The 16,435-nt window shown below is 32.2% G+C and overlaps 1 protein-coding gene across 1 annotated transcript; it reads right to left on the bottom strand.

Annotated features, from left to right (window-relative positions):
• Positions 1 to 6,252: 6,252 nt before the first annotated feature.
• LOC132553948 (ras-related protein Rab-2) lies at positions 6,253 to 15,620 on the bottom strand. The gene is made up of 9 exons (XM_060218243.1): positions 15,564 to 15,620; positions 13,837 to 13,945; positions 11,874 to 11,945; positions 11,438 to 11,505; positions 10,974 to 11,056; positions 10,456 to 10,548; positions 9,742 to 9,853; positions 9,453 to 9,521; positions 6,253 to 9,043 (listed from the first exon to the last, which is right to left on the bottom strand). The coding sequence occupies exons 1-9, from the start codon at positions 15,618 to 15,620 to the stop codon at positions 8,948 to 8,950; spliced, it is 759 nt and encodes a 252-aa protein (XP_060074226.1). The 3' UTR covers positions 6,253 to 8,947.
• Positions 15,621 to 16,435: the final 815 nt, after the last annotated feature.

The raw sequence follows: 16,435 nt of genomic DNA, 5'->3' as shown, positions 1-16,435 counted from the left end.
ACATCTATTTTGCTATAAGCTTTTGGTAAATAATTGCAAATTTTAAACAACAATAATTGTAATTTTACAGAAACATTTGGTGATGACATTTGTTGGGAAGGTGAATAAATGTATTTGAGATAAATCTTTTTGTTTATCAGTTGATCAACTTTTATCGGTAGATGCTTTAAAATGTAGGAATATTAATATTTATTTTCAAGGCATTGTTCTTTAAATGTCTTAAGAGAAATACTTTAATTGTTGTTAATATTGAGAATTTTTTAATTGGACTTGTAATTTGGCTGTTGATAGCTTTCTATTGGCAATAATGTTAAATCCTATCAATTTTGATAAGAGATGTTGTCAAGATGTCTTTCTGATAGAGATGTTGTCAAGATGTCTTTCTGATAGAGATGTTGTCAAGATGTCTTTCTGATAGAGATGTTGTCAATATGTCTTTGTGACGGAGATGTTGTCAAGATGTCTTTCTGATAGAGATGTTGTCAATATGTCTTTGTGACGGAGATGTTGTCAATATGTCTTTCTGATAGAGATGTTGTCAATATGTCTTTCTGATAGAGATGTTGTCAATATGTCTTTCTGATAAAGATGTTGTCAATATGTCTTTCTGATAGAGATGTTGTCAATATGTCTTTCTGATAAAGATGTTGTCAATATATCTTTCTGATAGAGATGTTGTCAATATGTCTTTCTGATAAAGATGTTGTCAGTATATCTTTCTGATAGAGATGTTGTCAATATGTCTTTCTGATAAAGATGTTGTCAATATGTCTTTCTGATAAAGATGTTGTCAATATATCTTTCTGATAAAGATGTTGTCAATATATCTTTCTGATAAAGATGTTGTCAATATATCTTTCTGATAAAGATGTTGTCAATATGTCTTTGTGACGGAGATGTTGTCAATATATCTTTCTGATAAAGATGTTGTCAATATGTCTTTGTGACGGAGATGTTGTCAATATATCTTTCTGATAGATATCTCATTTGTTTCTCACCCCATCAACAGCCAGGGCCATGTTGAGGAAAGGTCTCTTGTTGGTTACCTTAGGGAATATCCATAGGAAGGCCCATTGTTCCTAAAAAGAATCAATTGTATATAATGTATCCTACCCAAGGTTACAATCACAACATCACAGGACAATCCAGGAAAAGATAACCCACCCTGGGTAAGGATCAGACCACAAATATTATATCTGCCCCTGAGGTTGGTAAGTCTGGTATTCTACGCACAGAGATATATTGTTAGTTCATGTCTCTGTAATAGATGTATTGTCAGTCGCCCTCGTTTTCATAAGAGATCTTGTCCATTTTTGTCTTTGTAATGAAGATAGTGTCATTTGTATTTTTATTAAGATGTTGTTAGCTCATTATTTAAGTTTGAAAATAATTATTTCATGTCCAAATCAGAGTGGGTGTTTCCAGCTCATTTCTTCCGTGACTTTAGGAAACTGTGGATTCACTTTGTCCATACATGATCACATTTATAAAATCATATTTGTCTTTAAATTTAAGCTGTTTTACATGGAATGTTAGTTGTATGAATGTTCAATTTAATAAAACAAGATCTTAATAACTTAATTTTTGTTTTAATTATTGAAGCAGATGTCAGTAAGGTTCCAGACTGATGATATACCTCAGTCAAGGGTTATTACATTCAATAAGAATATCTATATCTCAGTCAAGGGTTATTACATTCAGTAAGGAATCTCTATACCTCAGTCAAGGGTTATTATATTCAGTAAGGAATCTCTATATCTCAGTCAAGGGTTATTACATTCAATAAGAATATCTATATCTCAGTCAAGGGTTATTACATTCAGTAAGGAATCTCTATACCTCAGTCAAGGGTTATTATATTCAGTAAGGAATCTCTATACCTCAGTCAAGGGTTATTACATTCAGTAAGAATCTCTATATCTCAGTCAAGGGTTATTACATTCAGTAAGGAATCTCTATACCTCAGTCAAGGGTTATTATATTCAGTAAGGAATCTCTATATCTCAGTCAAGGGTTATTACATTCAGTAAGGAATCTTTATATCTCAGTCAAGGGTTATTACATTCAGTAAGGAATCTCTATATCTCAGTCAAGGGTTATTACATTCAGTAAGGAATCTCTATATCTCAGTCAAGGGTTATTACATTCAGTAAGGAATCTCTATACCTCAGTCAAGGGTTATTACATTCAGTAAGGAATCTCTATACCTCAGTCAAGGGTTATTACATTCAGTAAGGAATCTCTATATCTCAGTCAAGGGTTATTACATTCAGTAAGGAATCTCTATATCTCAGTCAAGGGTTATTACATTCAGTAAGGAATCTCTATATCTCAGTCAAGGGTTATTACATTCAGTAAGGAATCTCTATACCTCAGTCAAGGGTTATTACATTCAGTAAGAATCTCTATACCTCAGTCAAGGGTTATTACATTCAATAAGAATATCTATATCTCAGTCAAGGGTTATTACATTCAGTAAGGAATCTCTATACCTCAGTCAAGGGTTATTACATTCAGTAAGGAATCTCTATATCTCAGTCAAGGGTTATTACATTCAGTAAGGAATCTCTATATCTCAGTCAAGGGTTATTACATTCAGTAAGGAATCTCTATATCTCAGTCAAGGGTTATTACATTCAGTAAGGAATCTCTATATCTCAGTCAAGGGTTATTACATTCAGTAAGGTATCTCTATATCTCAGCCATGTGCTATAACATTGTATATTCAGTAAGGAAATCACACTCAAAGTGAAGATATGAATAGTACAAAATTTCACCTCAAGACATGATTGTGTCAATTTTTCACTTTCAATTTCTTCAATTTGGCTATATTTCTTTCCTTTATATACCATGATTAGCTCACCTGACCTGATGGACCAAGTGAGCTTATGCCGTAGCGCAGTGTCCGTCAGGCGTCACCTTTTCCATTTAAACAACTTCTCAATAACCAGCCGACCAAATGTCATAATATTTAGCCTGTGGATTGCTGGGATGTAAAAAGAATTGAATATTTTTTCAAACGTCATAAAATGAACAATGGATTCTCTTTTCTCTATAAATATCACCTTTCAAGGTGTCATTTTTTTTTTGTAACTTATCACAAAAAATAAAGATAAAATCAAAAGTGGTGATATCCATGCCTTGTCCTGACTGGACACCTTCTTTTCATATATATTATATTGCCCTGCATCCAAGTTGGGTGTCAATATTTCACAAAAAGCACCATACTCGTCAAAGTGTCTGCTTCTATGGTTTTGGAAGTGTGAATTGTTGGCAAATACAGATCAGCATGTGATCAGGACACAGTAGTAGTGACCATTTTTGCTGAACAAAGAGACGAAGTAACAAAAGAATTTCCAAGAAATAATAAACAAAATTGTAAGGAATTGAAATTTATTTTAATTTGCTTTTCCCCTTTATATATGATGTACAATTATTGACAGCTTTACAACGTTATGTATCACATAATATACTGCAGACATTTTAACAGCAAAACCCTCTACATTCAGACTTTCTTTCCTTCCAGTACACAAGGAAGAAACCTCTATACACAGTTAACATTCTGCATATTTACTGATTAGAATCATTGAAAAATCATTTTTTGTCTTTTGTTCATCGTGAGTTTGACAAAAGTTTAATGTGGAAGTAATTCTAGTCTTAACAACACACAGAGACTTTTCTTTTCGAATAGAACAAGTGAAATTGCTTTCTAATAATTCATACCATTTATCCTTTACTATTGCATTTCAACAAAAATATCAAGGTAAATAAGAGGCCCAATGGGCTGGTATTACTCACCTGGTATTCAATTTTTTTTTTTTTTTTTTAAATGAATATATTAGAACACAACTTAGATATTCAAATAGGTTTATACCAAATCTATTTAAACAAAATTTGAAACTAGGATATTTACAATACAATTTTAGGGCAGGTGAAGCCAGTGGAGTCTTTAAATGAATTAGAGTCCTGTGACCGTGAATATGGGTAAATTTGATTTTGCTTTCTAAAAATTCACTGAGCTTTATCACATCTAGTACTTTCATTTAATTAAAATAGAAGTCCTTTGAGCACTGTAACAAATTTGACCTGTGACTTTGAATATGGGTCAAGGTCATTTCTTTTCACAAACTTCGTGTGGCTACCTCCCATGGACCTATAAGCCAAACATCTTTATTTTAGGTCCTTATGTTAATAAGAGTAAATTTGATAAATATGACTCCTGTGACCTTGCATATCAGGTAATTTCTTCCCACAAACATTGTTGGGCTTTATCCCAAGAACACACAAGATAAATATCATGGTTCTTGACATTTCAGGCCAGGTTAGCATAAAATATTGATAATAATAAGCAGGGACTCGTTGTTAGCATTGTATATTTTTGTTCTTTGTGCATCAGGATCAAAGTCAAATCATTATAATCTGTGTAGATGGAGCAAATACCTTTCACCCTCATAGTTACTGTAATCATTGATTTATAGTTGTCTTCTTTAACAGTTTATCATTTTTTCAAAATCATTAAGTGATTCCAATATTTAGGTTTCTGATACTTTTTAATCTAATGGCTATATATTGTAAAGTACCTGAATGCTTAATTGCTGGTAATGAAACCTGACATTATAATAAGAAAAAACTATTGGATTTTTATAAAATTTTGATTGGAACTAGCTATGCATTTCATATCACTTCTGTAACAAAGGTAATAAGACTACAAGCTCTCAACTTTTGATCGATTTTCCGATGGACAAATATGTTCTTCAACACTGGTTCTATATCAGATGAATCATATGATAAGAAGTGCAAGTATATAACCAAAGTCTTACACAAAGTGCTCACAGTAGAATATGATAAACAATTTTGTACAGACACCGAGCATGCATGAATCTCAGCAGTCAGTGCTGAATTACAAATTACTAAATAGGGATTATATACTATATATATGTAATTATTTGGGTTCGTATCGCTGGTAAAGTTTCATTAAAAGTAAACTTTTTTAGCATAATGATGCAATAAGCCATGCTCTATGGATGGATAACTATCACTATAAGTTTAAATGGATTGATGGCCAACCAAATATCAAGATTTATCAAAATATGTGTAAAACACATCACACTTATCAATATTCTGATTGTTCAGTCATCACTCCTACAGTACTATACTAACATACCACCAAACTTGTCCTTTTTCCTTCCCTATTGTATTGTTATCTCTTTCTCTACCATGAGGTGAAGTATCAAGCCATTGTATTCCTGTTCACAACCAAATACATTTAAACAAAGTTTGTAAAAATCCTACTGAAGTGATGACCAAAAGGAAATTAAAATTAAAAATGTTTAGTTAGTGATCAGATATAAACCAATAAGCACATAGTTCACAAAAATGTGATTTATCTTTCATACATATTCTTCGTCACATATCAAATATGTATGATAATAAATGGGTCATATTTCATTTCCTTTGAATTAACAGCTGGCTGCATAAACGTGTAATACCACACAAAATGAAAACGACATCATTTACTGTGTGAAGGAGTTGAAATTTCCACATCTATAAATACACATATGATAAGAGCAATATATTATATTTGTAATAGGGTAAAGGGACAGAATGATTTTCAGCATATCTAGATAATACAGTACATATCTACTTAGTGAAAGTTGGCAAGGTGATGACAATATCACTGAGTGCATGCAAAAATGTTTTATGATGACACAAGAAAGTCATTTTTAAAAGATATATTGTACATGATCTACCACATACTTATTACTGGGGAAGTTGTGTAGATTATCTTAGTTTGTTTAGAGTACATTGAAAAATATCAACAGCAGTATTTTGTTAACAGGAAAACCATGAAGCATAAGTGAAGTTTGATTTTTTTAGCTTTAAGTTCCCTCACAAAAACATAATCATAAGGTTTTTTCTTGTTTTCTTTGATTTAATGATTAATGTGTAGATTTTGTCAGTTTTCCATGATAAATTTCTAACATTGTGAGATATACCATTATATAACAGGCAGTATCTACAGCTTCCATGTTTTGTTAACAATTCTGAAGTGTATGAACACTTCCTTATTTGGTCAAGTATCATTAAACATTAATGAGGGGAGGGAACTCAAGATAATAAGGATACTAAGGAGATTCAAAATCAGCTCAAGTTTGTATGAACTCAGCACTTTTCTACAACGTCCATATTGGAGTATATACCTTACACCAGTACAGGAACTATGATCTAAGTCTACCATTGAAAACAGCAACATTGAGATGACCAACATTTATTTAACCAAACCAACTTACATACATCTGTAATAATGGAACATAATGTCATGATCCTTAATCCTTGGATAACATGTCCAAAAGTTATCTCTATTAACATCAATCATAGAGAGGATCACATGAGAATTCTGTAAAGAGCTTTCATATAAATCCCACTAACTAATAGTGGAATACAATACTTTGGTGTTTAGTCATTTGTAGTGTTCAATTTCATATGGACAGGATCAAAAGTGAAATTTCCACCAAAAAAGTTGTTTTGTTTCACAATAAGCACAAAAGTAACATGGTGCACAGTATGCAGATCACAATGAAATGTTGGCTTCAGGCACCTTAGCCCATCAATGCTGATTTGAAAACAATTTTAGCTCTAGTCAATATTAAACATGCAATCAAGACCAACTGGATTCTTCTTAGCTTAAAAATCGCAATTGAATTTTGCTTGATAACTTCTTTCTTGGTTTTTGTATTTTTCTTTCATGGTTTTTGTATTTTTATGTATTTATATCAATATCATAAAAATGGTATGATTGGTCCTTTTAGAGAAATTTCCACATTTACCATAAATATGAAGCATAAGAGTAATTCCATTCAAATATTTTTTCAAAAATCACAAGTTCTTGATGCCCCAAATCTGTGGTGAATGTCTTGTAAGTAAAGGGTCTGGGACCTATCTGTCATTACATCAGTGATGACAAAAACAAGAGGTGGAGCCTGATACCTTGTTCTTCAGCTGGACAAAGTAGGACAAAGATGTGGAACCAACTTTGCAGATTAAGAGACAGCTCATTCTGAAGGGAGTGTAACTATAACCCAACTATCACAGATTTTTGGAGGATTTTTCATTCTTGGTGGTGTAGTGGATTCTGAAAGTGTGGGCAGTGTCCCAAAAGTCTCAAAGTGATATTGATTTATTATATAACATTCACAATGTGTTTTTTCCCAAAATCAAACTCCTAAGAAATGTTGGGCTATTCAAATTAATGTGCATTTAAACAATGTTATACAAAAGATAATGACATTTCTAATTTTATGTCATAAATATTTCTTGCACAATAGTTTTATGTTTCAAGTTTAAGGTTAGTTCAATTTAATATAAACATTATTGGCAGAAAAAAAGATATCTGTATGTATGGAATGTATAAATATGTAATGATGACAACCCCTATCACAATTTCTATATACAACTCTGATTTATATCTAGGACTGTTTCACAACTTGCTTTGTAGGGTAATGATAAAGGATGTCCATCATAAATCAATGCAAATTTTTGTAGTAGTTTCACTTTGGTCAAGACATAGAGATCAATAAGATACTTCAATTTCATCATTCTCAAAAGTTTCTTCGTTTTTTTAACAAAAATCTTGTGTTTTGATAAGCAAAATCTGTTCAGGAATGGATGTAAATACACACACATACAAGTAAAGATACAATTCTCATTTCTGTGTAACTGAATGTTTTTACTGAGACCACAGCAAATTCTGATCTTCTTAAATTGCAACTAAATTTCGTCTCACACCTCTGATCATACATAACATACAGAATGAATGCTACAAAATATCCATACTTAAATGCACTTCAACAAATTCCATACTACATACATTTTACATCACACAACAATACAAAACAAATATTAAGATAAACGAGTAAACTAAATTAGCCGCTTGTTGGGTCAAAACATAAATACTCTCTAAAATAATATTCTAGAACAATTTGATGTGATAAATAACAAAAGTGTGACATAAAATTGTTGAGTTATCTCCCCTTACTTGCTATCAAACTTCATGAAATGGATACGATTTTCAAATTAAACTCCAGAGGTGAACTATGAAAGTAATAGCAATGACACATAATAAAAATACATAAGAAAATTTGAAAATATATGTAAAAATGCTTTTAAATAAGCACTTTTATGTTAAATATCAGAAATGAAATAAACATATCTGCAATGTTTGTCAAGCTTTTCTTTTTTTCCAAGATCATTTTTAGGAAACACAATTGTAAATGATCCTAAATTACTAAGTTATATTTACTGGGAACATCTCTATATAAACAGGCAAACCTGCGCATCCACTATCTAGTAAATCTTTTTCCTACAAGAATTGTTTGTTACTTTTTTGAATGTTTGGTAATGTCACAGCAACAATAACCCATGTTTCACATTTATCACCATTATTTTCTTACCAACTATTGCACATAAGATTTGACAAAACCAAGAAACATTCCTTTAAAAGCAATTAAGTCTGCAAATTTTGAATGGAAATAAAAGACTAAATCCTGACTGTAAAATGACTTTTCACTTAAAAAAAAAAAAAAATAAGAAAAGGCAGTAAAAAAAGAAAAAAAAAAACAATGGGAAAAAACCACCTTACTGATTATGGTAGAAAAAACCCATTTTCAAAATCTTTTTATTCAAAACCCTTGAAGTTTGATGAACTCGTTTTTTTTTTTTTTTTTTGGCGCCTGTTTTTCATTCAAGCATGAATACTAGGCATATTGACACCATATGCATGTATGAGAACCAGAAAGCTGGTTTTGATGATGTCGTATGATGTTATTGATACTGAAAGAGTGGACAAGGTTTTATGTGGTATGTTAAAATGGATGTCGTCGCTGTCTATAGCAGATGTTCCCATCACAACATTGATGGATTTGAAGTATCCCGGTGATGTAGGTGCCAGTTAACAACAGCCACCTCCCTGGCTGCTACCACCGCCTGAGGAAGGCATGCTGGGATTGCTAGGAGAGTGTTGAGGTCCAATCTTAATGCCATTTGCCTATGGAAAAGGAAAAGATCAATATACATATCAATGAACTTTCTTAAAATAACTAACAGCAATAATTTAGTCTTAAGTGGTCATTTCCAATTAAATTTGAGTATTTGGGTGGTACAGGAAAATCAGTTATCTCTGGCTTTATTCCTGGAGAAACAAAAGCTAATCCCTATTTCATTCTTTCAAGTTTGTGATTTTTCTATCCTAAAACAGTGAAAAGAATTTACTTCCTCAGTATATTTCTTTACTTTCATTTGAACAATGGAGGATCTGTCATGATTGGAAATTCAGGTCTCATGGATTTAAGGTATTAATAGGAGAAAGCTGATACTTTGCTTAATCCACTTAAACATTTTTTTCTTGCATATGTTATAATAGGTATTTCATACATTTACCAATACAATTAACTCACCTCATTATTTATATCAAATACACCATCCTGTATCTTTTGGTAGATCTCTTTTGCAGTGTTGATGAAAGCCTGAAATATGTTATAGATTAATGAATATTTATCTACAAAATCTTACAAAAGTATTATCATTAACTGATATTAAGTTTCATCAGGAGGAAATAGTCATTTGTTATCTTGTTTTTAATAATTTGAATGAAATTTGTACATTCTTTACCAGATAAAATACAGTATTAAAAGTCTTATTATAATGACACACCTTAATTTCGAGTTTCAACTTTGAAATACGAACCTCTTCAACATTAGCAGCTGTTTTAGCAGAGGTCTCCATAAATATAAGTCCGTGCTCTCTAGCGAATGCTTCACCCTCCTCCTTTTTGACATCACGTCTTGCTTCTAAATCACTGCATGGGGTAAATGAAACATTCTGTCAATTTTATATAATTTCTGGAAAAGCTGAGTTGACTTTGGGAATATGCTACTAAAATTGTATTTCAATGGGTTAAAGAGTGCATTTTTGGAGGATAACAAGGCACACAAATTTAGTACAATAGTCTTACTTATTATTGACATGTCTGTTACAATTTGGTTTTCAGATCAGAACTTCATTTTCCATACATTGAGGGAGCCAGTTACCAAGATGCTGGAAATTAGGATTTCAAAATGTTTGAGATATCATAGGATCAGCACAAAACCAGGACTCCAAAAAAATCTTTGACATAACCACATTGAAATATTTATAAAAAGCAAAACTTTATACTAGGGTGCGATTGCACTGTTCCAGATTTTTTAACAAAAAGAAATCAAGAAACTATGAAAACGGACTTCCTTAAACGTTCATTGAAGCAGAATATCTAGGTCACCTTGACTCGTTCACCTTAACAAGGAAACCAATTATAAGTTCTGATGAAAAAACCAAAAAGATGAGATTGGAAGAAAAGACACTAAGAACAGTATTAAACAGCATACACAACATAAAGTAAGTTGTCTCTCTTTGTGGAGTTACCTTTTGTTTCCTATCAACATGATGACCATGTTGGAGTTGGAATGCTGTCTGGCATCTTCCAACCAAGTTGTTAAATGATTGAATGTGTCTCTCCTGAAAAACATAGCAATCATTAAAACAGTATAAAAACACAGGATTTCAAGCAACATGTATGCATCTATTTAACAAATAACTTGTTTTTTGCATTTAAAGATATTCAGTAGTTTCACTAGATCAATGTATATTACAGTTTCATTAAACATCTATCAGACTTCTTTCACTGACCATCTATCAAAACTTCTTTAATCAAATAAGATTTTGCTGCCAACCTTGCCTTTAATAAATGCAATACACTGACAGGGGAAGAGGACCAGGAAAGTCTGTGTACACGATTATCTGGTAATACTGCACACCAACAGTAGCCGACTAGCAGCCTGTCTATAGTAAGATATGGTGAAATATAGTTTATCTGGTAATGTCCTACACCAGTAGTGCCCCATCAGCCTGTCTATAGTAAGATAGGGTGATGTATACTTTACCTGGTAATGTCGTACACCAATAGTGCCCCGGCAGCCCCTCTGTAGTAAGATCTTGTAATGGACCTGAATGACTCCTGCCCAGCCTACCAATACAAGAGTGGGAAAAAAGGGATGAAAAATTGCTGCTTAAAAATTGAGAGGATAAGTCCCAGATGTACAGAAAAAATAACAAGTCATTATTATAAGACAGACCTAATTAAGCACAAATAAATATCAATACATTTACTTGTTGCTGCAGTGTTCAAACTGATCAGATATGATTTTGAATTGTCTCATGTAAAAACTTCTCAGTGCCAGAAATCTTCTTTTCTTACTTCATTTCATAAGCTTCTCATAAAATTTTAACTCTGTCAGAGGAAAAATGCATTGACATGGAAAAGTATTGGTAGTAAATATTTCAGTAAATAAAGATATATGTGGTTCTTCAAAAAAAAAACCCAGTTCATGTCTATTGAAATACATACTGTATCCCAGATCTGTAGTTTGATTTGTTTTCCATCAATAGTAATCATACGAGCTCCAAATTCCACACCTGTAAAGAGTAATATTATTCAAATTGTTAAAGACTGGCCACCAGCAATATTTTATTCACTAACAGCCCAAATATATTCAGTTTTTCCTAAAAGGTGTTATAGTTATACAAATATTTAATAATGTATGAAACAAACCTAAACACACTTTCTGATTCTGGATTCTTTTACAGTTGCAGCAATATGAATCCCTACCACAAGTGCGAAATTAAATTCCCAAATAACCATGAAATTTAAAAATTCTTCTCTTGACATTCATCAGTGTTTTCATAAAAGTAAAAACTGAAATTCCTTTTATTATTCTTTCAATACATTTGTATTTACCCAAAACATTGACAAACTTGACATATTCTAATCCAGAAAAGCTTACCTATAGTTAAATCATGGACAGGCTGGAATCTCTTGTCTGTGAACTGAAGGAGGAGACAGGATTTTCCAACTCCTGCAAAGATTATGACTGACATGCTGACATTGTTTAGATAACCAGAGATGTTATATTCTGTTTTTCATTTCCCTCAGGCAGCAGTTACTTGTACATTCCTTCAAGCTTGATCTTGGACGCAATTACATTTTAAGTACTCAAACCCACATACAACAGAAAATGTTCATTTCCAGTGAATATAAAATCAAATGATTATCTGGTTACCTGATCAATGGGAAAGGCCTGATGAAAACTGTCTGATATACTCAAAGTAAATTATCATCTATGATTTAAGAAACTCAAACCAGGCTATATAAGGCCATTGTACAGATCTCATTGAGGAATGAAAAGAATTTTCATTCACATTAGAAGACATGACGATATTCTTGAGAGAAACTAAGACTTGCTTATCATCAACTGTTTCCAAATCTCTTTGTTATACTTATTCTTAGTCTTTCTACCATTTAAATCCTTTCATAGTCATAAATGCACATATCTCAAATATTGGATTTTGCTTCTCACTGATAATATGATCCTCAAGAATGATGGAGATACTACATATATAAACTAAAACAAAACAGCAAATTTTAGACCACACCACCTGCTTATAGGAATTTCAATAATACTGCACATGTCAGATTAGGTCAGTGCCTGGTTATGGGCAACATAATACATCTGCCAGAAACACTGTTCAATTCAAGAAACCAACTTAAAATGTCAAATGGCTACTCAATAGAAGTATACTTAGTAAATGAAAACACCAGTAAGATCAGTGGTGAAGCTCTGGTATTCTAAAACTGACTGGACATAAGACTGCTTAACAGATAGTACTTCTCTATCAAATGTTAAAAGTTTTTAGAATAGCAGCTATTTGACCACTTTTGGACAAATACGTTATAATTTCAAAATGATCAAGTTTGCATGTGTCAGCGGACAATGAGATTCCATACAATTCTTTTAGGCCCAAGAACAAAATATTTGGAAATTTTTTTAAAGCGTACATCATTAGTTACCTATTCTGAGATTCTATTGACTTTTTGAACTGGTCTAGAGATTATTAATGTCAGAATAATTTGGACTATCAATTGTCTAACCTTTCTATTCTTCACTAGCTTTCTACTTTTAACTTCTTCAAAATTGCCTTATCACAAGACAAAAAGATGTCTGATGTAGTGCCATCAATCATCACCCAAAGAAAATTTCTCTTTAAATTTCTAGCCACATGAAAACTAAAAAAACAAACAAAATGCAATAAAACATCATTATTACACTAAAATGTCAAAACATGTTACAATTTGGACATCCTTTGTAACCTTCGTTAGACTTAAAATTACCCTCCAAGCGTCCTCAGCTTAAATACTATAAATGGATATTACATAACTGACAGATGTCATTCTCGTATCGCATTTACTCATGAGTCAATTTATGTCCTATGTCATATGATCGTAGAATCTTCCGGAGTTAATGCCGGAATAGTTTATGCAATAATATATTTTTTTGTAATTGAATAAAGATAATTTCTCTCAAAATGGAAGCATAAAAAGGTCGTATAAAGAAAATATTTAGATGAGTAGGATGTCTGTAAATATCGATTTTTTGTTTCGCTCTCCCGATTGGAATGACATTTTATCAACGGAACAATACTCCAACAAAGCATATTTTTGCAACCTCTTAATGGAAACATCCACAAGTGTAAATTTTGAATGCCAATGCCCTTTTTTCATTAAACGAGAAGTCAGATTTCACAAATAGTCAATAGACATAGGTGGTGCTTCGTGTTTGGGCAGCCATTTTGTGAATTATTCGTCGTTTACAGAAATAATGCGACACATCAACAGCCTGTGCTTTGTGAACACGTATGCATCCAATATATTACGTTGTTAGAAGCATGGATTTACGGAAGATGAATTACCTGTATCTCCGATAATAATATACTTGAATAAATAAGCGTATGACATCTTTATCCACGAAAAAGAGTTGGTCTGGGTTGATGATGTCAAGTTTGTTGACGTCACACTATCCTAACCCGGAAGTAGATCAATATTGGACCTTACCCTAATATTTGAGTCGAACCATATCCGGAAAATGTTCCGAGGGAAGCGTGATGTTGATACAAAAATATGAAAAATCAAGATGGCATACATATACTTCCGGTCATAACGTAGATATTTTTAAAATGTCAGTAAAGGTATGAACAATAAACTAGAGCTGAAACTAATAAAGTTTCCTATGGAAGCGCTCGATCGATATTTTACATGGTCAATATCGATCTTGTACTTACCTGATTAAAAAAATATCTTATTTATGAAATAAGATACACAATTTACTGATGTTTTACATTTATTAACTTATGGAATGAATATATAATTTATCAAATAAGACGTCTAATATATTTGTCTTTATAAGATAGCAGATTCAATAAGTAGATGTCTTTAGTAAATATATGTGATAAACTTCATTCGATATCATATTTCGTATATTTCACATAAAATTTAAATAATATATCTTCTAAACAAACAAGATACCCTATCTAATTTCGACAAGTACTGAACCGCTTCGCGAGTAAATGACAACTTGGCTTGCCACAGGATACTGTAACGTAGCTTACGTTTGTTGGCCCGAGGATTGGGTACTTCGTAAAAAAAATAGTATTTTTTTTACAGGGTACTCTTGAATAACCTTAATATAACAACAATTTATATCCTATATCATCATTTAGCACCCTTTTGCAGTTCATTATCCCATATAGTATCATGATTAGATCAATTCTGATATCATACATGGGTTCTGAAAATAATAGTACGGGGAGTCATTTAATTTGTATCATTGGCGAGACTAACAACTGTTATTACGAGTATTGAAGTCGATATGGGGCCGTTCAAGCTAGCACTATTTACATCGTGCAAATCTGATGCAAATATTCAACATTGTCATACATAATTTCGTCCCACCAGATCTGTAAAACATCTTTTATCTTAACTAAATTTGTACATAGCGAACTAGGTTTAAACGCGAATATAAACACTGTCCTGTTGTTGCATTTGTAGTCAATATAAACGACACGGTGTTGCAGGCCATTATAAATATAGCGCGAAATAGTAAGTTTACCTGTGAAACCCAGTTGTTGAAGTTTTTTTTCATAGACTACCAAAATTATATAACAAAAAAGCCCTTGTAGATCGTCTACAAAGCCATATAGAATAAGAAGGGGGGAAATCCCATCTTTTTTGTTGGCATGAAATGTGGAAACTATTATATTAAAATAGAGATATTTTAAAACAAAGAGAAAATACCAAACGAGAATCATAATCCAACTTGAACAGAAGAAATATTTACACGAATACTCTCATGAAAAAGTACAGAGAGAATAAGACCAGGGTCCGTATTCATGAAACCATTCTCATGCTCAAGCATGAATTTTGTGCTCAAGTCTTATATCTTCCTTTAGTTAAAAATGAATAAAAAAGGCTGATTTTGAAATATTTTTTTTTTGAAAATATTTTGAAAGGACTTAAGCTTAATTCTATATTCAATGTTTATATTTGACATTTGTACTATTGATATGATTTAGGTGAATTATGAAAAAGTTATCTTGAGTAAAAAATCGATGATTGAGCATGAGAACGGGTTCATGAATACGGGCCCAGGTGTTCCAGAAGAGTAAGCGTCTTCTGCCCCATCGACGACACTCACCATTTAAATCTTTGTCAATTCAAGTAAGACATTTTACGTTTCAAAACAAGAATAATGTATACAGCAACAGAGCCATCAAACACGTCCAGCTTCCTGTCGCACAATGTAATAGAATTTCGCTCAAAAAGATCGCTTGGACGACTTTAAAAACCTCCCATAATTTTCATCAATCTTCAATCCCTCGAAACCCTGTGTTGTTTGTCCAGATATTGCACGAAAATTGGTACATTGAGGACAGACCCTTGAATCAATTGCAATAGGTAAACACCATAGATTAGGGAGTGCAGGGCCGTTACCATCCACAACAATTAACATTTATAATCGAAATATATACATCACATAAATACACTGTTATCAGCGTAACAACACCTGCTATATTAGGTTTTTATGACGCACATTCCATTAATATGACGTAGCAGTGTTGTGATTAACCTAACTAAGGTTCCCGTTGTTTCCATTGTGATGACATAACTTCATCAGAAGCATTATTATGTCACTAAAGAAAGATATGAGGGAGAATCTGATTTTGTTTTTTCAAATATTGCAAAAGTATGCCAGTAACTTATAAATCAAAAGTGTAATAAAGCCATATACATCAGTTTTTTCGGTTATAACACACATTTGATTAAAATGACCTACCAGATATCAATCTTGCCCATTGTTATAGATTGTCACAACTTGTACCCAATCTTTTCGCTTGTTTTAGAAGCATGTAAAATATGCCTGCAGTCATTGTAATTAAACACATCATATGAATTTTAGTAGGAACTGTTAATGGTTAAATGTTCCCATTCTGACGTTATAGCTTCATTACATCA

This window comes from Ylistrum balloti, unplaced genomic scaffold (assembly GCF_031769215.1).
Source record: "Ylistrum balloti isolate Yb309-2 unplaced genomic scaffold, AGI_CSIRO_Ybal_v1 Utg370368, whole genome shotgun sequence".
Lineage (NCBI taxonomy): Eukaryota > Metazoa > Mollusca > Bivalvia > Pectinida > Pectinidae > Ylistrum > Ylistrum balloti.
Note: the sequence above shows the minus strand (reverse complement) of the source record. Positions and strands in the feature narration are given on the sequence as shown.

Bases quoted from the DNA above. Each gene is read 5' to 3' on its own strand.
- LOC132553948 (XM_060218243.1), bottom strand. From the start codon at position 15,620: ATGGTGAGTGTCGTCGATGGGGCAGAAGACGCTTACTCTTCTGGAACA. The intron at 11,506-11,873 runs GTAAGCTTTTCT...TACTCTTTACAG, and splicing joins TGTCCATGATTTAACTATAG to GTGTGGAATTTGGAGCTCGT. The intron at 9,522-9,741 runs GTTCGTATTTCA...AACATATTTCAG, and splicing joins CAGCTGCTAATGTTGAAGAG to GCTTTCATCAACACTGCAAA.